The 24,634-nt window shown below is 51.1% G+C and overlaps 1 protein-coding gene across 2 annotated transcripts; it reads right to left on the minus strand.

The window, feature by feature from the left end:
* Positions 1-20,468: 20,468 nt before the first annotated feature.
* FOXL3 (forkhead box L3) lies at positions 20,469-23,887 on the minus strand. 2 transcript variants are annotated; one of them, XM_002764031.7, is made up of 3 exons: positions 23,667-23,887; positions 23,152-23,320; positions 20,469-22,904 (listed from the first exon to the last, which is right to left on the minus strand). In XM_002764031.7, the coding sequence occupies exons 1-3, from the start codon at positions 23,771-23,773 to the stop codon at positions 22,479-22,481; spliced, it is 702 nt and encodes a 233-aa protein (XP_002764077.2). In that variant the 5' UTR covers positions 23,774-23,887; the 3' UTR covers positions 20,469-22,478. The 2 variants fall into 2 exon arrangements, with proteins under 2 accessions (XP_002764077.2, XP_035146169.1); XM_035290278.3 differs by having other exon boundaries at positions 20,469-22,981.
* Positions 23,888-24,634: the final 747 nt, after the last annotated feature.

Consider the following 24,634-nt stretch of genomic DNA (forward strand, 5'->3'; position numbering starts at 1 on the left):
GGTAGGTTGATCAGAAAAAAGAGAAAAATGCCAATTAAAATGAGAAATGATAGAGGTGGCATCCTAACACATTCTAAGATTATTAAGAGAATAACAAGAAGACATTATGAACATTTTTTTGTGCCAATAAATTTAACAATTTATAGGAAATGGACCCATTTCTTAAAAATCACAAATCACCAAACTTATTGAAGAAGAAACTGATAACCTGAATAGCTCTATATTTATTAAAGAAATCAAACTGGCAATTAAAATCCTTCCTACACAGAAAACTCACATGATTTCAACTTGTGAATTCTACCAGAATTTTAATTCTACACCAAATTCTTTCAGAAAATTGAAAAGCTGGGAATACTTCTTAGCACATTCTGTAAAGTCATCATTACCTTAATACCCATAAAGGTCAAAGTCTTTAGAAGAAAAGAAAACGAAAGACTAATACCTCTCATATAAAAAGTCTACTAGAGCCGGACCAGGCTTATACCTGTAATCCAAGCTACCTGTGGAAGCTGATGCAGGAGGATCACTTTGAGGCCAGGTGTTCGAGAGCAGTCTGGGCAACACAGAGAGACCTGGTCTTGAAAAGAATTCTTTAAAAAAGTTAGCAAGGCATGGTGGCATAAGCCTGTAGCCCTAGCTTCTGGGGAGGCTGAGGTGGGGGGACCACTTGAGCCCAGGAGTTCAAGGCTACACTGAGCTATGGTTGTGCCCCTGTACTCTGCACTCCAGCCTGGATGACAGAGTGAAACATTGTTTCTAAACACATATACATATGTGTATATACATAATTGTCAAATGGAGTTCATTCCAGGAATTCAGGGATGATTTAACATTTGTAAAACAATCAATGTAATGAAGCATATTAGTAAAGCAGAAATGAATAACCTTATAATTATCTCAGTAAGTGCATAAAAATCATTTTGCAAAATCTCACATTCATTCCCAATCAAACTCTCAGCAAACCAGGAATAGAAGGAAAACTTGCTCAACCTGATAAAGGGTATCTGTGTTTAAAAATCTGTAGCCTATAAACTTTATAACCAGTATAAAGATTGAATGCTTTCCTCCCAAGACCAGGAGTCAGGCAAGGATGTCTACTCCTGCTTCTTCTACTCAGCATGATACTGGAGGCTCCAGCCAGTGCAGTAAAGCAGGAAAATAAGTGAAAAGCAACCAGACTGGAAATTACAAGGTAAACCTGTATTCACAGAAGACATACTATATGTAAAGAATCTTATGGAATCTACAAAATACAATTACAACCAATAAGCGAGTTTAGTGAGATGGAAAAATATAAAATCAATGACAAAAATTAATTTCATATCTATATATTAAGGAAATAATGAGAAATTGAAAATCCAAAAATGTGATTTAGAGTAATATAAAATTTGATCTACTTGCTAAGATGTCAATTTTCCCACAACTGATTTATGGCCTCAACAGAATTCTAATCATAATCCCAGCAGGTTTTCTCATGTAAATTGACAAACTGATTATACAATTTATTTGGAATTGCAAAGAACCTAGAATAGCCCATACAACTTTGAAAAAGAAACTGTAAGACTCTCACTACCTGATTTTAATATGTATTGTAAAGCAACAGTTATAAATACTGTGGTATTTATGTTAAGATGGGCAAACAGATCAATGGAACAGAGTTTAGAAATAGACCCTCACACATATAGGCAATCGATTTCTGGCAAAAACATCAAAACAGTCTCACTGGGGAAAGCAAAATCTTTTCAATGAACGGTGCCAGGGTGGTTGTATGGGGAAAAACTTAGGTGCTTATCTGACACCATTACCTAAAACTTGATTCTAGGTGGCACATATTACTAAATGTAAAATATAAAACAGTAAGGCCTCTGGATGAAAGTGTAGGGTAATGTCTTTATAACCTGGGTATAGGGAAGGTTTCTTAAGGCAGATAAAAATGTATTTGACAAATCAGACTTTATCAAATTAAAAATTATTTTTGTCAATATTCCATGAAGAAAATAAATAGGCAAAACACAGACTGGGAAAAAAAGTTTAGCAAAACATATAGGACTCTATCAGAAATGTATAAAGAATTCCTACAACTCAACTATAAAAAGAGAAAAAGCCAATATAAACGAGCAAAATACTACTTAGCCATGAAAAGAACCGATTACGGATGCATGCATAGACAAAGACAAGTCTCAAAGCCTTGTCCCAGAATGTGAAGTTTTAGAGCTACATGTTCTAGAACAGGCTTTCCTCTGAGACTGACTGAGAAGAGAACTTTCTGGAGTTGGGGAAATGGTCTTTCTCTTCCTTCAGGTCCTGTCACCGACTGCATGCATTTATCCAAATGCACAATGGCACATTTAAAATGGGTGCATTTCACTTCAAGTAAAATTTACATAAAAAAATAAAACTGTAAACAAGTGTTAACTTCTAGTTAGTTATATGCATGCTGAAATATTCAGGGCAAAGTGAACCAATGTGAGCAACTCACTCTGAAGTTTATAAAAGATTAGATGGATTCATGCTATGTGATAAAGCAAATATAACAAGATGCTAACAGTTGGAGAATCTAAGTGGTGCGTCTATGGCTACTCAGTGCTTGAAATTTTCATAATGAAATGTCAGTGGGAAATACCAAGAGATGGTAATGGTCAGGACTGATCAATTGACAGATGGCAAATTTTAAAACAACCACAATCTATGCCAGGAGATAATGGAATGCTCATTTTAGAATCGAAGCAAAGAGAGAGACAAGGAAGGAGGGAAGGAGGGAAGGAGGGAGGGAGGGAGGGGTGGAGGAAGACATTATTTTTCAGACTAAGACAGATATTACCTCTGACAGAAAGAACTATTTAAGGATCTAATTCAGGAAGAAGGAAATCCATCCCAGAAGGAAGGAGTGGGACCCAAGAACAAGTTATGAGTGAAGAAAATGGCAAACATCTGGAAACATCTATCCATGTATTTGCCACATAAAACAATGAAAAGAACAGTGAGTAATCTGGGGATTATAGGAACAAGATGGAACTTGTATCAGTCACGATATGTGGTTGCAAACAACGCATCTACTCTGGCTAAGTTTAAGCAGAAAGCACACTTACTAACAAATATTAGGGCGATCCAACTCTGATTTTGCCTAGCCAGAAACAAAGCCAGGCTTCTCCCTGGGAGCCTCACCATCGCCCCTGCCTGGCACCTGCCATGTTGGACAGTGTCTCTCAGTAGGGAAGGCTGGCATCTTGAGAAGGACAATTTTTCATTGTGTGAGGTGGTCTCGTTTACTGCTGAGTGTTTAACACCTCAGTCCACACCCAACGCTTGTCCATATGCTCCCAAGTCATCACAACCACCAAAAATACAAGCACATTCCCAAGACCTTCCAGGGTGAGGTGAAGCTGTCTTTGGTTGAGAACCAAGGCACAGGTTCCCAGAGGTTCTGCCACGGTGGTCCCTGAAGCACTGATTTCCAGCAAGCTTGCTACCGTCCCTCTGCACCCAGCTATGGATTCACAGTGATCAATTACAAATCCATTCTGTGACCCTGGTCTGTGAGGAATCCCGTTATGCACTCACACTCAGCCACGTGGGTGATCAGAGATATTGCTCCATGTCTTCCGGCACAAAGTTGGAGATCGCAGTGCAGAGCCTTGTGCAAGTGCGAGGAGATCCTTCAGAGACGCCGTGTGTGGTGTGATGCCGAATGCTCACCACAGCTTCTCTCAGATGCCTGACCAACGAAGGAACCTGAACTTCCAGGCAATGTGATTGCACCCCCAGTCCACATAATTAAATGATTCTTAGTACAGAGGAAAATGCACTCACCTTCTCCCTGACTGGGACAGCCTGGGGTCTCAGGGGCACTGGAAGCCCATGTGGCCCCTCTAATTCTGTGAATTAGAAAATTAGAAAAAATAGAAAATTAGAAAACTCAAATCCCTCAAGGACGCATATCAGAAAATCGTAGTGTATGCTGATGTTGTTAGAATCAGATTATTTACTGCCCTCTGCTAGAAAAGTGGCATTAAAAATACACACGTGTATAGGGTCTACAGTGTGAGTGGTACTTTCTGATTGTGCAGTACACAACCTGTACAACTATACTCAGCAGCCTTGCAAAGTCTTGTCACTTACTACATCCACCTCCTTGTCCAGCACCCCTGGGTAGTGTTCATTCTTATTCTGTTTCAGTCATAACCCATGTTGGCAACCAATGTCCCAAAATTTAAAAGTTAAAGCCCACCACATCACCCATATCAGGGTCTCTCAACCTTGGTACTGTTGACTATTGACATTTAGGGCTAGATTATTTGTTGTGGTGGGGACTGCAGGGTGTTTGTTGGGATCCTTGCCCTTTCTCACTGGGAAGCAGAGGCAGTCCCCTCAGTCATGACAACCAAAAATATATCCAGACTCTGCCAAATATGCCCTGAAGATAACCCCCACCGCCCCCTGCTGAGAGTGCTGCCTTCGTGGGAGAGGAAAGGGGAGGAGACTTGCAGAGATGGGGGCTATGGCCCCTTCAGGGGGAATGTGAGGATAGCCGTCATGGCCCTTTTCTGATCTGAGCTCTCAATTGGTGTTGAGCCACTGGGATCCACATTCCCTTTGTCCTTGAGGATTTGGGTTTTTTTCGGTGAACGGGAGGGCTTGGGATCCAATCTGTGTGGAGGCAGCCCCAGGACCTGGGTCCTGCATTTCTATATTTCTGTTCCACACTGCTCCCTGCCCAGTTTCTCTTCATCAAGATCCCACGTCTGCACTTTGATCCAGGGCCACGCAAAAGCTGAAATCTCCACGCAAAGCCCAGCCTTTCAGTTCGGTCTCACTACACCTTGGTTAATTTTACTGCTCTTAAGAAATCTTGGTTGAGCTTTCCCATTGCACTTTTGTTTCATACGTTGTTGATTTTCTCTTCTCATCTTTAGTGTTTTTATTCATAGATTTGGTTCATTGCTCTTTTTCTTATGAACAAGGACCCTTAAAATGTTGATTTTTCGGCCTTTCTTCTTTTCTACTGCATTCAGTGAAGGCTGGAAGTTCCTCCTCAGGCGGCCTGTACTGCATCCCACAGGCTGTGCTGAGCTGCATCTTCATGATTTTTTAGAGCAAAATATTTTATTATTTCCATTTTGATTTCCTCCTTGAATCATGGACTATTTAAGAATGTATTGTTTGATTTTCAGGCAGTTGGAGTTTTTCTGGTTATATTTTTGTGATTAATTTTTAGATTAATTTAATTGCATTTAGAAAAACATACTTTACAATCTTTTTTTTTTTTTTTTAATTTTTTTGAGACGGAGTTTCGCTGTTGTTACCCAGGCTGGAGTGCAATGGCACGATCTCGGCTCACTGCAACCTCTGCCTTCTGGGTTCAAGCAATTCTCCTGCCTCAGCCTCCCGAGTAGCTGGGACTACAGGCGCACACCACCATGCCCAGCTAATTTTTGTATTTTTAGTAGAAACAGGGTTTCACCTTGTTGACCGTACTTTACAATCTTTTAAAATTTGTTGAGGCACCTTAGTGGTCCAGCATATTATCAATTTAGCAAATGTTTCGTGTGAATTTGAGAAATGGTGATGCCATGTTCTAGAGTACTAGGCTATGTATATGACATGTGATGAAGCTTGTTAGATCTTACCATTACCATCACAAAATGTCCCACTTTATCTGTAGAAACATTTTTTTACTTTAGTATCTGTTTTTTTTAAATTTATTATTAGTATTTGAGATGGAGTTTCTCTCTTGTTGCCTAGGCTGGAGCACAATGGCTCGATCTCAGCTCACTGCAATCTCTGCCTCCTGGGTTCACGTGATTCTCCTGCCTCAGCCTCCCAGGTAGCTGGGATTACAGGCTCCTCCCACCATGCCCAGCTAATTTTTTATATTTAGTAGAGATGGGGTTTTATCATGTTGATGATGCTGGTCTTGAACTCCTGACCTCACGTGTTCCATCCACCTTGGCCTCCCAAAGTGCTGAAATTACAGGTGTGAGCCACTGCACCTGGTCTATTTTTTTTTTTAAATCTTTTTGAGGCAGAGTCTCACTCTGTCATCCCGGCTGGAGTGCAGTGGCACGATCTTGGCTCACTGCAACCTCTGCCTCCCAGGTTCAAGCAATTCTCCTGCCTCAGCCTCCCAAGTAGCTGGGACTACAGGTACCCACCACTGTGCCCAGCTAATTTTTGTATTTTTAGTAGAGATGGGATTTCACTATGTTGGCCAGGCTGGTGTTGAACTCCTGACCTCTGGCGATCCACCTGCCTCAGCCTCCCAAAGTGCTGGGATTACAGGCGTGAGCCACTGCACTAGCATCTGTGTTGTATGTTAATATATCTATACCAATTTTCTGTTGGTTAGTGTCATCATACTATATATATGTGTATATATATATATTTTTGCTTTTATCCTTTCTGTGTCCTGATAGTTAAAATGTATCTCCTGTAAGCAACACATAGTTGATTTTTTTCTTAGTCCATCTGACCATTGGTTGGTTTCTTGTAATCCATTTATGTTTAATGGGATTCAGATCTACTCTCTGGTTGTTTTCTCTTTCACTCATTAGATTTTGTTCCCTTTTTTCCTTCCTTTCTTAACTTTCTCTGAAAGGATCAAATGCTTATTAACATTTTTCTTCAATTATTTGTGAGTTACATATTATTTTACTGTCTCTCTTATGATGTTTACTCTAGCAATTATAAAATGTATTCTTGACTTATTATGGTCTAATCCAATTATTATCATTACTGATAATTGCTGAATTTATGTTGCTATAATCTTAGAAACTTCGAATTCTACACCCTCTTGCCTTTTGCACTGTGATTTTCTTGCATTTTATTATACATTTAATTATACATAATTTAAACTCCACAAGACATAATAATTATTGTTTTGTATAGTTAATATTCACCAGCATTTATCCCAAAGTGTACCATCCTGGCTTCCTGGCCACATTTCCATATTTCTCTCCAGCATTCTTGGCCTTGGTATGAGCCTTTCCGATAACCTCTGTCAGCAGTAACTTCATTGAGCTGTTCTGCCTCAAGCCAAAGTTTACCATATGGTGCTGGGATCTTTTTTAAAAATTAAATCTGCCACCCCTTGGGAAGACAAGCCTAAAGGCGTGGACCCTGGACCCAGGCTGCCTGTGTTTGAATGCTGGCCTTGCCGATCTGCTGGCTATGTGACCTCAAGCAAGTGACTTAATTTTTACGAGAAGTCTGTAAAATGAGATGATGTGATACCTACCATATAGGGATGCTGTAATGATTAAATGAATAAATATAGGTAAAGTACAGGAGCATCCAGCATGTGGTTAGCTCCATACAGTGCAAGCAACTGTTGATTTTGGGTGAAGAACAATCTGAGTCTCTGATGCTTAAAGCTATTGGAGACAGAGCAGGGAGCAGGGTCCACATGGCAGGTGAGGTAGAGGCCAGGCAGGTGGGGCCCCAGTGTCTTGTGGGCTCTGCACCAAGAGGGATAAAGGGGAGGTTGGAATCCTTCCTTGTGAACATCAGGGCCCTTCTAGGAGGTGCTGTGATCAGAACAGGGGGAAATGGATGACTGAAAGTCAGAAATACTGGGGCAGCTATCTCCAACCCATCCTGGACAGGAGGGGCGGTCAGGAAAGACTTCCAAGAGGAGACAGCCTGTGAGCTATGTCTCGGGCACAAATAGGAGTGAGCTGAGCTGAGATGGGGAAAGATGCCCCCGCTAGGTAGAGGAGCTAATGTTTTGGTTTTTAGCAGACAAAGAACAGGGCAGAGAGCAGCTCTGGAGGCTAATGGAGAACCATTCAGTAAGACAGGCTTGGCTGGGGAAGCTGAGGGTGCTTGGTTCTCGGTAGGGGAACAGGGTGTGGTCAGGATCTCTCCAGGAAGAGAGGGAACGAAGCCACTTGTATTTTACTGCAGTCACAGGAATACTAAAGAAATAATAAAAATAAACAATTGGCCAGGAGTGGTGACTTGCAATTCCGCGCTTTAGGAGGCAGAGGTGGGTGGATTACTTGAGCCCAGGGGTTCAAAAACAGCCTGGGCAACATAGGGAAACCGCATCTCTACAAAAAAAAAAAAATACAAAAAATTAGCTGGGCATGGTGACGGCTACTTAGGTGACAGAGGTGGGAGGATCACCTGAGTCCAGGAGGTCAAGGTTGCAGTGAGCTGTGATTACACCACTGCATTTCAGCCAAGGCAATGAAGTGAGACTGTCTTTAAAAGGGAAAAAAGAGGACTTCTTTTCAAAAATGGGAGAATTGGCCAAACAGAGCTATACCTTTTAAAATTTTTATTTAAAAATTTTAATGTTGTCAGTGGGAGGGAAGCTGGGGAAGGGATAGCATTAGGAGAAATACCTAATGTAGATGATGGGTTGATGGGTGCTGCAAACCACCATGGCACATGTATACCTGTGTAACAAACCTGCACGTTCTGCACATGAACCCCAGAACTTAAAGTATAATAAAATATCAATTTTTTACTTTTAGCAATTTGACACATTTCTCTCTCATAAACATGCCTGTGTGCACTCGTATCTCATATAAAACGTCCTTGTCCGCAGCCCTCACACATGAGGCTTGGAGCCCTGTTAAGTCCCCACATGTGAGAACCTGGGCTGGAATTCTGGCTGTGGGAAGCAGAAAGGCTGCCCTGGGTGGAGACTCAGCTCTGTTTGGAGCCCCACCTGGAGTTGGGAGCCACCTGGCCAGAGGATGCCCAGGGCTTGGACAGAGAGGGCAGAGGCCCGGGCTGGAGGGGGCGCAGGGCACAGGCTGTGTGGGAGGTGTGCGCCTGCAAGAGGTTGTGCCATTCCATCTGAGTCTGCCACGTGACCCCAGAGATGACTGCAGATGAGGTGGTCTCTTTGGGGATATTTGGAAAGTTCTCACGGCCCAGACTCTATATGCGTTGTGCATCCTCAATGCCTAGCCATGCCAGCCAGCCCTGGACTCAGCGCCAGGCCATGACTATTCACATTCTCAGAAGGCTTGGGAGGTATCCTTCCAGAGCCGAGGGACGACCAGCCTTGACGTGATTGCAGACACACCAACAAACAAGCCACATAATTTCTTCTGCAGCCTGCTGTGGTTCCGTGAGCACCGATGCCTGGCGCATGGCACTCGCCCAATTACATCTCAATCAGTGTTAAAAGGCATCTGACATTTCCCTTTGATTTATGTATTAACCTTTACATCCAGTGCAGGCGGCATTGATTGCTTTCATCAGCTGCACTGAGGCAGCTCCAAGGGGCTCCTCCAATAGCTCTTTCCACCGCATCCCCAGGCTGAGTGCCTCCTTGAACACGGAGCTCACTTCTGCTGCATGAAGGCTGAGGCCATATCCCCACCATCCCCAACACCTCCACTGGAGGACAGGCTCTGGGAAGCTCTGGGAGCGGCAGGTCCATGGCTCTGTCCACTCCTTTTTTGACACAAACGGTGTTAAAAAAAGACAGTGGCTGCCAAGTTTGTGTTGATGTGAGGCCGTGAGACTGTGCAGCTGACAGACGGGTATGGGTTCCCACACACTCACATGCACATTCACGCACACTACACACATGCACACTGCAGACTCACACACACTGCACACTCACGCACATGCACACTCACACTCCCGCACACTACCCTCACACGCACACTCATGCACACTATACACACGCACACACACACACACTACACACCCATGCATGCTACACATGCACACTCATGTACACTGCACACTCACTGCACACTCATGCACATGCACGCTGCACACACACGTACACTCATACACACACACTCACGCACATTCATCCAGGGACATAGACTCCGAGTCAGAGACACATTGGCACACCCAGCAGATGTGTACACATGGGCACACGTGTGATGCTCACTCACACTCAGGACATGTGGATAGCAGAACAGATGGAAGAGACACCCCAGCACCCTCTTCACCCCTGAGCACCTGGCAGGACGGGACTTCAACTCACACCTGGCCCAGAGGTGGCCGGGCCATGCAATCCAGGCGGTTCTGCAGACAGATGTGAGGCAGCAGTGTGTTTTGGGTTCCAGGAGATGGCGGGGAATGGAGATAGGGATGGGTGGGCAGCTAGTGAAGGTTCAAGGGCGGGTTGTGGCCTCAGCACCTGGGGCTCAGTGCACTAGGGACGCTGAGAGTCTGCTGACTCCCCCCAGGGTGTCCTATAGGGGCCTTAGGCTGAGCCCAGCCCTGGGCAGAGACTGACAGGGGACAGCAGGGCACAGCAGGGTGGTCAGTGCCCCTGTCGTCCCCTCTTCTTCCCAAAGACCTTTGTAGAGCTGTCCCCTTGCTGACCAAGCCCGCGGCACTCAGTCCTGACTACACAAAGGGATGCCCCTCACAACTGTCCAGAGCAGCAGAGGCCAGGACCACAGCTCCCAGACTCTCCTGGGCCTCAGCAGCTTCTGGGAATGCAGATTCCAGCCTTGCCTCAGCTGCATCGGCTCAGAACCTGTGGAAGAACCTGCATGTGTGTCAGACCTCCCAGGCAGTAGGTCGCACTTCCCCCAGAGGCCCTGAGGCTGCTATGCCTGTTTTGTCACTTACAATTCCACCATTATGGGTATGTTTCTTGGACCCCATTTATCCCCCATTATTAAGTAAATATTAAGCTGCTATTGTATAAATCAGGATTCCTTCCATTGCAGGTGTCTGACTCTCTAGCCAAACCACCCTAAGCCCAGTGGAGAACGATTGGCTTGGATGACTGGAAGGCAGCATGAGGCTTCAGGTGTGGCTGGATCTGGGTGCTGGAAACAAGTCATCAGGAACCTGCCTCTCCTGCCTTTCTGCTGTGTGGTCCATCCTCTGACAGGCTTTACCTAGGCAGCCATAGGTGGCACTTACAGTCCTAGACCACATTGCACGGTGTGAATGCTCCTTTCCATCCATTCCAGCAGAAAACCCAGGGTGGGGTTCATTTTTTGCTTTTGGGTCATGTGATGCCTCATCCCAGTCTCTGCAGCCGTGGGGAAGGGATCAGCTGGTGAGGCCTGGATCGGGGCCCCACTTAAGGGTGACGGTAGGCCAGGTGTGGTAGCTCACTAGCTCGCACTTGTAATTCCAGCACTCTGGGAGGCTGAGGCAGGCAGTTCACTTGAGCTCAGGAGTTCAAGACCAGTCTGAGCAACAAAGTGAAGCTGCATCTCCATAAAAAATATAAAAATTAGCCAGGCGTGGTTGTGCATACCTGTAGTCCCAGCTACGGGGGAGGCTGAGGTGGGAGGATTGCTTGAGCCTGGGAGGTGGAGGTGGCAGTAAGCCAAGATGGTACCACTGTACTCCAGCCCAGGCGAGGGAGCCAGATCTTGTCTCAAGGAGAAAAAAAGAAAAAGGATGAGGGAGGTCGGCCACACCCTAACCATCGGACAGGGGATGAGGGCTGCTTCCCAGAGGAAACCCAATGAAAGTGACTCTAAATGGCTGGTTACAGACGGGACACTTTCTGCTCTGATGGTCCTGGGAAAAGGCCCCCTGCAATGGCCCAGGCATGATAGGACCAAAGTGAAAACCTCCCTTAGCTCTGTTGACGCAAACCAGTGTGGAAAGAAAGGCTGCAGTGGCTCCTAGCCCTGCTCTGCCTGCTCCATGGCTGGCACGAGGCCACACCTGACCCTGGAGCAGATGTCTGTCGGGGGGTCACAGAGCCTGTCTGCTGCAGGAGCGCCTCCTCTCTACGCCTCAGTCTCCTCACCTACAAAATGGGATCAAATCAACCAACCCAACTTTTCACGGAGCTGTTGGAAAGACTGAAAACGCTGCTGCTGTGCTTGGGTGCTGAGGACTGAGCCTGGGAGGGCTATTGCTTCTGGAGGCCCATGGGGTCTCCCAGCTCAGGTCCAGGATAGCAAACTCCCCAGTGCACTGGTCCTGACACAGGGAAGCTGGGGCCCAGGCAGGCCCTGGAAGTCACAGGTAGGGAGAGTGAGTCACAGGCAGGGAGAGCTGGGCAGATACTCTTGGGGACCCCGGGGTCATCAGGCCAGGCCCAGCACAGCTTGGGGTCCACCCATCCACCTGAGACCACTTGCCACAGAGAAGAGGCATGGGCCCTTGGAGAGCAGGGAAGCCTGAGGTTTCTGGGACTGAGCTGCCAGCCTCCTCTGTGTGGAGGGAGACACCCTGAGCCAGGGTTTTCCTGGCCCACATCTGGCCAAATCAGTTCATCTAAACAGAAAACAGTGGGAAAAATTGTTCCCAGCTTTTCAGAAACTCCAGACGCATGTGCTCCTTGTCTCTATGTTTGGGATGGCCGAGCCACATCTGCGAGGCGAGGCTTTACGAGAGACAGGAAAATGTCCAAGAAACAGGTCACAGCACCTACTGTGTGCAGGGTCAGCTGCAGGCCAGGAAGCCAGGAGGCACAGGAGCCTCGGGACTCTGGACTGGGGACATGTGTGCTAGGAGCTCCCATCTCCCTCAGGTGGGAAGCAGCAGGGACCCTGGAATCAGCATGACTTATGCAAATCCTTACCCCACCTCAAGCCACACAGCCCTAGGGAGACCTATGTGCCTCAGTTTCCTCATCTGTAACTTGCAGAGGAGGAAACCTGTTACATATGAGATGCCTCCTCACTTCCTGCCTGGGAGTGGGCACCACAGCTCTGCTCTACCTCGGGGCTGGGCAGAGGGGGACACTTGGTACCAGGACTTGAAAGCCAAGTGGCTTTTTATGAGGCTACGAAGATGAAAAAGGCATTGCAGAGAGAGGAAACCATATGTGTGAGGACGCAGAAGCGTGACAGTGGCAGGTCAGATGGAGCCAGCAGCCTGAGCTCAGCAGGACCCATTTTCTCTCCAAGCTTGTAGACAGAGGGAGGAACATTCTCACTCTGCCCAAGCATGACCGCGGGCATTCCACATGCTGCGCCCTGTGCATGCACATGTGTGTGCCTGTATGTGTGTGTGCATTCATGTGCATATGGGTGTGTGTGTGTGCATGTATCTATGTTGGTGTGCATATGTGTATGTGCGTATGTCTGTGTATGTGTGTGTATGTTCATGTATGTGCGTGTGCATGCCCATGTGATTTCTGTCTTTGCATCTCAGGCTGATGGAGGTAGGCCCAGTGGACAGCCAGGCTCATCTGCACTTGGACAGCAACAGGTGGAGGCTTCAGGACACCAGAGGGGACCTGCTGGCCCTGGGGACAAGTGGGAAACTAAGTGAAATAAACCATTTCTTCCTCCTCTGTCTGGAAACAGCCACTGGTGGGAATCTGAAAGGCTGATCCCTTTCCAAGCCTCAGTTTCCTCATTTGTCAGAGGAGATGTTCTCTGCCCTGCAGCCTCCCAGGGTGATAGGGTGGTGGCTGTTGGGAGTCACCAAAGAAAAGTCCTCCCCTTTCTGCAGAACCTGGCAGGAGGAGTGCCATATTTGCATGACTACAACACCCTCGCCCTGGATGACACACAAGACACACCTTCAATACCAGAACTTCCCATTAACAGGATCACCAGCCTGGGGCTGCTATCTTCTGATGCCTGGGTGCACCTTCCCTTGGCACTAGAGACAAAGGAGGCTGAGGACTAAATGGTTCACAGAACATTCTCAAGAGCCTGACTGTGGGAGTCCTTGACCTGGACGCAGTGTCTTTGAGGGGCAACCTGTCTCCCCTCTTCCTCTCCCTAGATGCACCAGCCTTTCCTCCTATGCCATCTTTCTCTGGCTAAAGCAGTTGGCCTTCTATGTGTGGACAAGGCCCAGGATCTCCCTCCTGCTGGGTTCAGAGATTAAACTGCCCCAGGGAGGTGCCTATGCCCCACCCCCGACTTCCTGCTATGGAAGCTAAGCCATTCCTGTATTTGTTGATGCCATTGTCCCCCAGGATTCCTGTTACTGGTGGCCAAAAGCACCTATCAAGGGAGTGTGAGGAGCCTAGGAACTGCACAGTTGCCTCACTGGGCAGGGCCCCTGTGGGCATCACTCTGATCACGTCCATTACTGTTTGTCGAGCACTGTGAGTGGCTCCAGGACGGGGTGGTATTGTGCAGACAGGGTCTGTGGTTCCACGCTTACCGGCGAAGAAGCATCACATCTGTTAACAGACGTTAAACAATGAATTACACAATTGGGTAGATTTTTCTCCCTCTCTGGAATCAAAGGGATTCAGGTAACTGTCTTGAGAGAAGGTTGGTCCAAATCTTCTCTTCTTCCTATACCAAACTCAGAGACAATAACACAGCATCTCTGACCTCACTTTGCAGGAGCCAAGTCCATTTGGAGAATCCAGAGGTGGTGTCCCTGTGTGAGAATTAGCAATAGTGGATGAGTTTCTGGACATATGCTTGCTGGGGGGCATGGAAGGACCTGTTAGCTGGCCCCAAAGGATGGAACGGGTTTACATGGCGAGCAGTGTGGATGCTGGAAGTAGTCACTGCAAACACCTAAAGGTGTCCCCTACCCTGGCTTGGGGCAGGCACCAGTGAGGGCCAGGGCAGCTGCCAGCTGTGGCAGCTCCGTCGGTTGATGAAGGCTCTGTGACTGTTCTTTGCCTCACTCCACGAAGAGTGCGGGGGAAGCTGAACCAGGTTCAGGTGCTCCCATTCAATTTCCTTTTCTTTTAAAAAAATGGCATCGCCGTGTGACCTCTCTTTGTTTATTATAATTCGAATACTGACAGTTTCAGTTGAGTGAACTCATATCTTATTTGGAATCTGGGTCTAAAGTTGCCTAAAGCTGGTGGAAATGTAATTGTACACAAACATGTGAGGCCTGTTAATTTGCAAGCCACGATGAACAGTGTGGCGTGACAAGCTCTGTGTTTGGTTCTGAGGAGCTGTTCTCTAGAACGGCAGAGTGCGAGGACCAGACACATTTGCATAAGAGGCACTTGGTATTTTTCACAGGATGAAAACATGTAATTTTGCAAATGTTTATAGCTCGTTAATTTGGCTGAATAGCAAAATCAAATTACAGGTAATAGGCTGTGTTCACGTTCCCTTTCCTGAGTTTCTCTTGTAATTACGGTGAACGCTGCACGCCAGGCCCATCTTGGTGGGGATGGGAGAGGTGGGCATGGTTGGTGTCCACCCCAGAAGCTGGGCTACCTAGCAGCTGTGAGTAATGCCCAGCCACGTCCCAGAGCTAGGGGGAGGTTAGGCTGTGTGTGGGGTGACAGCCACTCCCTGATTCGGTAGCCCTGGGATCCAGAATATTTCCGCTTTCTCTGACACTTGCTCAGGAGTCGAAAAGAACCACAGCTTGGGGGCAGAGGAGGCCTTGAGCCTGTGCCAGTGAACCTCCAGGTTAGAGGATGTCATTCTGCCCTCTGCCGGGCATCCTGGGCTCCTGGGATCAGGGGAATATGGCCTCTGTCCCAGCAGGCTCTGAAAGGCCTCTGAGCCTCAGTTTCCTCCTCTGCACCACTGAGCCGTGGAATCCCCCTCATGCTCTGCTTACAGGGCTGTTGGGGTTAGGGGAGGGTGGGACCCCTGTGAAAGAGCAGAGCCCTGAGGACTGTGCTTCTTTACGTGTCAGCTTAGTCTGAGGCTCCCTCTGCACCTGCTGGAGCCAGGAACTGTACTTCTGAGGATATGAGAGCAGCCCCAAGCATCCTGCCAGGGGGTCCATGGCCCACAGCCCTGAGCATCCTACCAGGGTCCCAAGGCCCACAGCCCCGAGCATCCTTCCTGGGATCCCACAGCCCCAGCCCGGAGCATCCCACTGCCTGCAGCCCTGAGCTTTGCACTGCAGGGGACGGCACCTGCTCTCTCTTGGACTGTCATTCCATCGTCCCCTCTCAGAGGGGAGAGCTGAGGGCCCTGGGAAGTGGCGGCACAGCCCTGGAGGCTCGGGTGCATAGAGACCTGTCTCCTGTCCTCCAAGTGGCCTGGCCATCGGTCACTATCAGCGCCGTTGGCGACCCTGTGGGTCCCTCCAGACCATTTGCTGACCCCTGAGCTCAGCCTGCTCTGCACACTGGCCAGGCAAGTGACCCTTTCCAAGTCTCACGGGTGCACTGGAGGGCATCATGTTATTGACTCCATGGGGTCCTGGGGGGTGAGTGTAATTACCGTGCCCAGCACATGGAGAGCCCTGGTAAACGCCAGTCCCTGTTTCTACCAGGCTACCAGGCTTAGGGTGCCCTCCAGGGCTACCCCAGGACACTGGGCCTGGGTTTGTTGGGACGTGGCACAGTCTTTGTGAATGACTTGACTTTCCTGGCCATCCCCTCCCTGAGAGAAGTTTCTTCCTAAGGACCCTGTGGATTTACGTATCGTCTGTGTGCAGGGCACCCATTGTGTGCAGAAGAGGAAGTGACCCATATGTAGGATTTCTCAAGATCGAATGTGCTCTGTCCACTGCCTCCCAGCACCTCCTCTCACTGCCCTGCAGGCTCGAGTCTCATCACCAACGCCAGGGCAGGCATTCTCAGTAGATGCTTAGTGTGGGACCTCAGCCTGACCAAAGGCCCTCGAAACCTTGCTCCCCCGAGTCCCATCTTCAACCAGGTTTTGTCGATGAGATCCTCAGTATCACCCCGGGGGGGCCGAGGCGCTGGACATGAGCAGTTATTTCGGGTGCAGTGGCCTGAGTTCAAAGCGCAGTCTCCCATCTGAGGAAGCTGCCAGTGGCCCCCAGACTCCTGGCTGCTGGAGGCTGGCTGTGCCCTCATTCTGCCCGCTTCCTCGTCCCTCACTGACTGGGGTTGGGGAGGCTTGGTTCCTGGAGGCCTTGCAGCCAGGATGCAGCATCCCCTCCTCTGGCTGCTCGAGGTGGCCCTCACCCCTCCCCAGGCTCCCCAGGCTCCTGTGACTTCACAGCCCCACCTCCACCCTCTGGGGGTCTCAGAGCCTGGAAGCCAGGGAGTGCTGCACCCCATCTCCCCAGGACCATTCATTCCTCATACCCTGACCTCCCGAGGGGAGGCCAGCCCTGTACCTCCTCTACTACAAACTGAGAGACCCTAAGTAGGCACCCTGAGTCTGCTCAGACCAAAGCTGGAATTCCAAGCTGGCCTGGGTTGGACTTCCTAGACCTGAAAGTGACTAAAAGCTCCAATGTGTGCCCTGGTGCCAAGAGGAGGCTCCGACAGAGCCTGGAAGGTGAACAAGGCACCATCAAGACCCAGTACCTGTGTGGAGCTGTGGGGCTTGGGGGACAGGAGGCTAGGGGACCTGGGGGCCAGGAGGATCAGGGGGTATGGGGCTGGTGGGGGCAGGAGAGGCCTGGGGCCTGGGGGCCAGGAGGGTAGGGGGCAAAGGGCTGGGGCGCAAGAGGGACATGGAGGCTGAGGGTACAGGGGGACCAATAAGAATGGGGGGAGATAGGGACTGGGGAGGATGGGAGGGTCGGGGAGACAGGAGGGACCCTGGGGGAGTCAGAGGGCCCAGGTGGGGCCAGGAGGGGCCTGGAGAGCCAGGACAATTGGGGGAGCACAAGAGGCAGGGAGGAAGGCTGGAAGGGCTTGGCATTCAGAAGGGGCCTGGGGACCTGGGGGTGTCATAGGGCCAGTAAGAGTTGGGGAGAGAGAGGGGCTGAGGGGGAGAATGGGAGGGGCTGGGGGGCAGAAAGGACCCAGGTGACCAGGGAGTGCCAGGAGGGACCAAGGAGAGGCAGAGGGGCCAGGAGGACCAGGTAGGCTGAGGGCACCAGGAGGGGCTGGGCAGGACCTGGGGGAGGTATGTGGGGGGTACAAGGTGGGGCCTGGTAGGGCCAAGGGGAGCCTGGGGGATGTAGGGGTGGTCAGACAGTGCCAGGAAGGGGCAAAGTTGGACCCTGAGTCCCACCTGCTGGGACGCTGTATCCCCAGGCCGCAGGCAGCTTCAGGCAAGTCCTGTGATGGTTTTCAGTTTCATATTTTGGTGAGAAACAGCCTGTTTGGGTTCCTCCTCTGGAATGTTTACACAGAGAGACTCCAAGACCCTCAGCATGGAGATAAACTTGGTCTGGCCCTGGCATAGGGCTGGGGGCCAGAGGGTTAGAACTGAGGAATTTCAGGAGCCCAGCCCTGTCACAGCCTGGGGTGGTGGCAGTGGGTACCCCTGCTCCCCAAACCCAGTCAGAACCACAGAGGAAACCCAGGCCAAGTGGGGAGGGTCTCTCAATCTCCACACAGAGGTCAGTGTCGACTGCTCAGAGTAATCCGGGAGGGAAACACCGGCTGTGTCCTCATGCCAGTCCCAGCCCACCTGGGGCCATGTCCTCTGGCCCCTCACTGGCCCTCACTGCCCTGGTGCCATCCTGAGGAAATCCTTGTCCTCTGGCCTGCCAGTCTGGTGGGAGGTGCCCAGGGGCAGACCACGGGGTCCCAGGGAAAGAGGCAGGGAGTCCCTGGCTGCCTCCAGGAAGGGAGATGCCCAGAGAGCTGCCCCAGCCTGGGGTCTGTGGGGAGCCAGGTTCTACGGGAAGGCCCAGCTCAGGCCTTTATACCCCAGGGAGCCAGTCCCTTCCCTTGATGGGTCCCAGGGCCAGAGAGATGCACAGGGGCGTGAGATGAGAGCAGAGCTGGGCCAGGGCCTGTGGGTCCAGCTGATGGCCTAAGCCCTGGATGGTGCTGGGCACAGCCCATGCCACAGGCAAGGACCCTCGGACTCCAGTGAGCAAAGGACCCTGCCAAGGACACACAGTGGCATGACTCCCAGCCCAGTGCTCCTCCATCCAGGGAAACCAGTGCCACCACAGACCTCCAGGGTCCCTCAGGGCAGCTGTCCCAACTAAGCAGATGCAAGGCAGGGGTGACACTGAGGAGGGGGCTCCTGGAGACCCCCACCCTCTGCACCCCATCCACACCTTCCATGAGCAGGGGGTGGAACTGGCCAGGAGGAAAGGCCTGGGGACAGGAGCAGGAGTAGTGTGTGGTGTATGGAGGCCACATTAACCAAGGCCAAGCACCCAGACCATGGGAGGTGATTGTTCTCTGAGCTGTGCTGGAGTTCAACATATCAGAAAGAACAGGGACAGAAGGAAGTGGATACAGGAGCCGCATTTCAAAGGCTAAAGAAACAATAAGTCTGGCCTGGACTTGGGGGCTGGGGGTGTGTGTGGCTGAGGTCTTCCTGTGCATGGCTTTCTGTCTGCACCTCCCTCAGTCACACTGGCCTCTGGTCTGTTCTGCAAGCTCCTGACTCCTCCCCGCCACAGGACTTGGCACAGGCTGACCCCCTACCTGGCATGCACTTTCCTCCTGGGTTGCTGTTCCAGCTTGCCTTCAGGGCCTCGGCTCCTGAGAGCCTTGCCTGGCCATATGCTCTGAGCTAACCTTTGCACCACTCCATTACCCTCTGTCTCAGTGCCCTGTGGCTCCCTTCTTGACACATCCTGGTGCAGGACTCTGCATGCGTGCAGAGGCTACCTCTCTACTTCACACGTGTGCTGTGGGGCAGCAGTCTGGGCTTTCGTTCATGGTTGCACCTCAACTCCTAGCTCAGAGCTCATGAATATTTGCTAATGAATACACAAAAGCCCCACCCTGATCAATCAAGGATGAAAGGAATGGAGAAAAGAGGCTTTTCTCTTTTGTTCCCCAGGAGGCAGATCAGGGGCCAATGGACAGCAGATTCCAAGAGTCTTATTTCAACTGCAGGTGTCTGCTAATGAAGCCTCTCTGGAGGGGTGCTGCTGCGCTATACCCAACCAGTCAGCTATCAGGAGGCAGGTCTTGTCTGTGGTCAGTTTGCACTCATGGACCTCGTTATTGCTCTCAAATCTGCTGCTGTCCTGCTTCCATCCATGGGAGGGAGGGCAATCGTTTGGAGGGATTCTTCATCCTTCAGGAACTACCAGGGGCCATCTCTCACCCCCACGGCATTTGGTCTAGGTGCCTCTGCCCAGCTTCTGTGAGAAGGGATGCCCCAGAGTGTTGGGAAAAGGAGCTCAGGGCCCAGGTGCCACCCAGCCTGGGAATTTTGTCCAAAACACAGTAATTCATACACACCGCCCCTGAATGTCCGCCTGGTAGCACCTCCCAACTTTGTTAATGGAAACCTGCTGATCCATAACCTGCGTGTGGCAGACATCTGCTCGGGGGTAATGTGGTGGTAATGTACATATCGATGATCAATCAGCGGATTTGCAAGAAAGGCATAAAGTATTTAATTATAATTGTGTTGGGCAAGTCTGTGTGGTGGTGGCGACATTTGAATAGGTCACAGCCAGCTCTCACCCTGTTATGTTGCTGGTATTAAATGCCACTCATTCTAAGAGCTGGGAACCTTTCTGAAGCTGCAGGATATCACACACTGGCAAATTGAAAATGTCCCATTGCTTTTAAAAATATGATTGATATCCTTTGCAAAACGAATGCTACACTTCATAATACACAGATTTCGCCTGGCACTGCCCCTGCCTCTCGCTGGCATTGAGTCTGCATTTGGCCACAAATACATTCTCAGAGAGTATGAGCTATAAAGACCTCAACTTGTTCTGAGACCCCCAAACAGAATCCTGTTTAGGGAAAGGAAAGGATTTTTGTTGTTCCAAATTAGGCTTTGCTTATCAGAACAAAGTGCAGCAACTCAAAAGGTAAAATGTAAATTTTATTTCCTCTGTTGGTAACAGAAAAATATATCTTCAGATACTTTCTTTGACATATACTTATGTATGGGAGCATCTGCCTCTTATGACCATCTAAATTACACCTCATAGGATTTAAATCTATGCTTTTAGCAGAACCGGCAGAGGGATAAAAATAACAGGCATGCAGACAGACACACAGCACACATCACAATAACACTACACACACACGTGTACACGCCATGCCGGTAGCATGTACAAGGCAGCATGGAGGGGTTGAGGAGCCCCTCCCCCCTGGGGCCGCATGCCTGCCATACAGGTTCCCATCCATGAACGGGCATGAATGAGAGCCACAGCCCCCATCTCCTAGGATCCTACACCTGGTGGGCGGTGGGAGCATCAGGAGCGCTGGCTGCTCTCCCAGAAGAGAGCTCTGGAAGCTGGAAGCTGACATTTGCAAAGGAGAGGTGTCCACATTGCAAGCCTCATTTCCACTTCCAGGAACAGGCATTTGAGGGCTCTGGCTCCTTCTCCCTGGGTGAAGGGTGCCCTGGTAGGCAGAGGCTGCGGTTGTCAGGGCCCAGAGGCTGGGGAGTGGGTGCATCTCCACGGGGCCAGGTGCTCACCTTTCTGAAGCTGCAGGATATCACACACTGGCAAATTGAAAATGCCCCATTGCTTTTAAAAATATGCCATCAGCAGTGGCTTTCTTCCCTCTTTTCAAAACAACTAACAGAATACATCGAGTCTATTTACAGGGTAAGTGAGTGGGGGAATACTGGGATTTTTCTGAATAGAGATGAAGCCAGGGCCAAGCGTCTTTTGCATGTTTTGGTCTGTCTCTGCAGCCTGCCTGCCTTCACTGCCTCCCAGCCCCTGTTTTTAAGGGTCTGATAAAGCAAGACTATGTAATTCCCAAATGAGACAGACAGCCTTGTTGGGTGCGTTTTTTGCTGTTCTCAAAATTAGCCAATCATTGTCACCGAGTGAATCAGATTAGGTGTAATCCATACTAATGTTCAAATTAAGTCACTGAAAGCAATTAACTCTGCAAAAATGGGCTGGTGAAAAATGATAAGGCTGGTCAAATAGTTTCACTGTGCATAACTGTTGTTTTTTAGAATGCCCGTCTCTACACAGTAATTACATCATTTACATTTTAAGTGAAGTGCACCCACCTTGGATGCTTGTAATTGTGTACTGAGAGGTGTGGCAGGAATTTTATCAGCAGTCTGCTCTCTTGGGAGCCTGTATTCTGGGAAACAACCGATGGAAGTTCTCTGAATCAGGGTTTACTCCCTGCTCAGCAGAATCAAGAAATTTGGACTTTGCTCCAGCATCATCCCAAATTTGGGCCCCTTCTTCCCACATTTTCTTTCTCCCCTCTCGTATAAAAAGCATAATGGATTTCTTAAACTGTCACCAAAATACTCAGCTGATGAAATAAGATACATTTATCACGTCCAATCACTACATCCCTAACACAGACAGCATCACAAGCCTTGGGGTGACTAACTCATGGGGTCAGTTGAGGTCTATCTTCATGGTTTGTGCCTTATCACTATTATTTTAACCATGGGGACGATGTGAGTCAGCCCCCTAACCACACACTGGGCACTTGTGGCTTTTGGGCTGTGTAGAGAGCTCACTCTCAAGTGACCCAGGAATGAAATGTTACCCGACTCTGGGAACATGACCCTGTGCCTTTATTCCTCAGAGCAAGAGCAGGAGGTCAGTCTGGAGCAAAGCCTTAAGTAAAACTGGAACCCAGTTGGGTTTTCCCTGCAAGAGAACTGTTTTCTGAATGGGTAAAGTCACAACCCCAAAGTCTATACCTTTAACGAGCTCCCCAATCCAGGACTAGTGTGGCACCTGACCTTCAGTGTGCGGGAGGAATTGCAGGATTTGCCCAACTCTGGTTTCTTGGCTTAAGGTGGGGCTGGAATCATCTTTCCAGGGAGGGTCTGGGGAAGAACCCTGACTGAGCCTGTAGGGGCCTCCAGAGTGGCCCCACATCACATTGTCCAAAAGTGGAGGCCCACGTTCTCCAGCCGCGGGTATCTGCCCTCCTGTGCAAAACCGGGCCGCTTGAACCCCGGAAAGGGGTCTGGGGAGGAGAGGATGTAGTCTATGCTGAACTTGAGGTCCCGGGGCTGCTCCTTCCCCGGGATGGTGAGGCTGGCGGGGGGCTTGCGGCCCGGGGCGCCCTCACCAGCGCTGTCCGCAGCCAGGGGCCCCTGCGCGGCTGGCGGCTCGGTCGGACCCGGGGTCCCCTGGGCTGCCCCGGAGCGCGGAACCCTAGTTCCCTCGCGCTTGGGGCCGCGCCGCCGCCGCCGCCGCCGGTAGTTGCCGTTCTCGAAGAGGTCCAGCAGCGACTCGCAGCCACCCGCGAAGGTCCAGTAATTGCCTTTGCCCTTCTCGTGGCCCTCGGTCCGCGGCACCTGCGCGCGCGGAGGGAGGGGCTGGGAGCGGCTCCGCTGTGCTGTGCTCCCGCCCGCCGCGTCACCCCCGGGGTGCCCTGGAAGGGAGCGCGGGTGGCGCATTGTGCGGGTAGATGCGGCCCAGGGGGCTGAAGACGGACCTCCCTGCGGCCGCCTCCCTGAGGTCCCCTCCCGTCCCTGCCCCCAGAGGCCCTGGCGCAGGTGTCGCCACGCGAGGAATCCCGAGGCCCGTCGGGGCGGCGCTCACCTTGACGAAGCAGCTGTTGAGGGACAGGTTGTGACGGATGGAGTTCTGCCAGGCGCGCTGGTTGGCGCGGTAATAGGGGAACTTGCGCATGATGAAGTCGTAGATACCGGACAGGGTCACCTTGCCCGCGGGGCTCTGCTGAATGGCCATGGCGATCAAGGCGATGTAGCTGCAGAGCCCGGGGGTCAGGAGGGGTCTCCGCCCGGCAGCCCCCCTCCTTTCCCCACCCCGCAGGGCGCCGTGGGGTGCAGAGGCGGAGGAGCCAGGCGGAGTTGTGGAAATGACCCGCAGCTCGCGGCCCCCGCCGCCACCCAGACCCCAGAAACTCTGCCTGGGCTAGGGAGGCCGAGAACCTTCCCTGCCTTTCCTGAAAGGAGGGACAAATGTGTCCTCCTTTTTCTGAGCTCCGCCCGAAAGAAGGAAGCCATCTCCCCTTCCTTCGTCCCAGGCAAGTTCTGGCCCCTGCAGAGGGAGTGTTACTGTCTCCCAAACCCCGACCTCCGCCCCTCAGTCACCTGTACGCGGGCCGCGTGAGCCGCTTGTCCTCGTCTGAGCTGCCGGCAGGGTAGTCGTCGGCGTCGTCATTGAAGCAGTTGTAGGGATACTGCGAGCTGTCAAACATCCTGGGGGCCCCAGCTGCAGCTGCCGCCTCCTCCGCGCCGCCCGCCGGCTTCGCGCAGAGCCCTTTCCGTGCGAACCAGCAGCTTCTGCACTGCCTGCTGCTCTCAGCCCGAGTGGGAACCTGGGCTCCTGGGGTCCCCCGCCTGCCCCCACCCCCGTTCTGTCGCGTCCAATCCCGGCGCGGGGGAGGCCCCAGCACCGGTGAAGCGGCCGAGGGGAGCGGAGCGGGGCGGTCTTGGTGACCCTCTGACCACCGCGGGAGGAGGGAGGAGGAAGCGGCCCGCTGGGTGGTCCCACGGGCGGGGTGGTCTTCCCCCACAACCTTGCGGCCTACCGCTGCCTTCCTGGGGCATCTCACTGCACTCCCTGCGCTCAGGGAAGGGCTCGCTCCGTCCCCGTTCGTGGAGGCAGCTTGGGGTGTCCTCGAGTGCTCCCTGCACTGGCAGAAGTCTCCTGGGAGCGCCCCGGTCCTGTGCGCCCGGGTCCTGTGAGTCCTGTGCGCCTGAGACTCACGGTGCTTTCCGGGCGCCAAAATTCCCGGGTGGACACTTGGGTCTCCACAGAGTGCACAGCCAGGAGTGGGAGTCGGAGACCCGGACTGTCCCCACTCTGCCACCCACACTGTCCACCACTCCCGCTCCCCACTCCAGAGCGGCCCGCCCGGGATTCAGGCCAAACCCGTGGGGCCCGGGGGACCTCTCCCGGCCTTGGTCGCCGGGTCCGCTGAGCATTCTCTGCAGCCCCTTTGCCCCACCCCGCTGTCTCCTGCAGCCTGGAGCTGAGCCCCAACCAGGGCGGGAGGGTGACTTTGCTTTGGCAGAGTCGCTGCTTCACGGGGGCGCCCCTCTAGGTCAAAGCTCCC

Source organism: Callithrix jacchus, chromosome 2 (genome assembly GCF_049354715.1).
Source record: "Callithrix jacchus isolate 240 chromosome 2, calJac240_pri, whole genome shotgun sequence".
Lineage (NCBI taxonomy): Eukaryota > Metazoa > Chordata > Mammalia > Primates > Cebidae > Callithrix > Callithrix jacchus.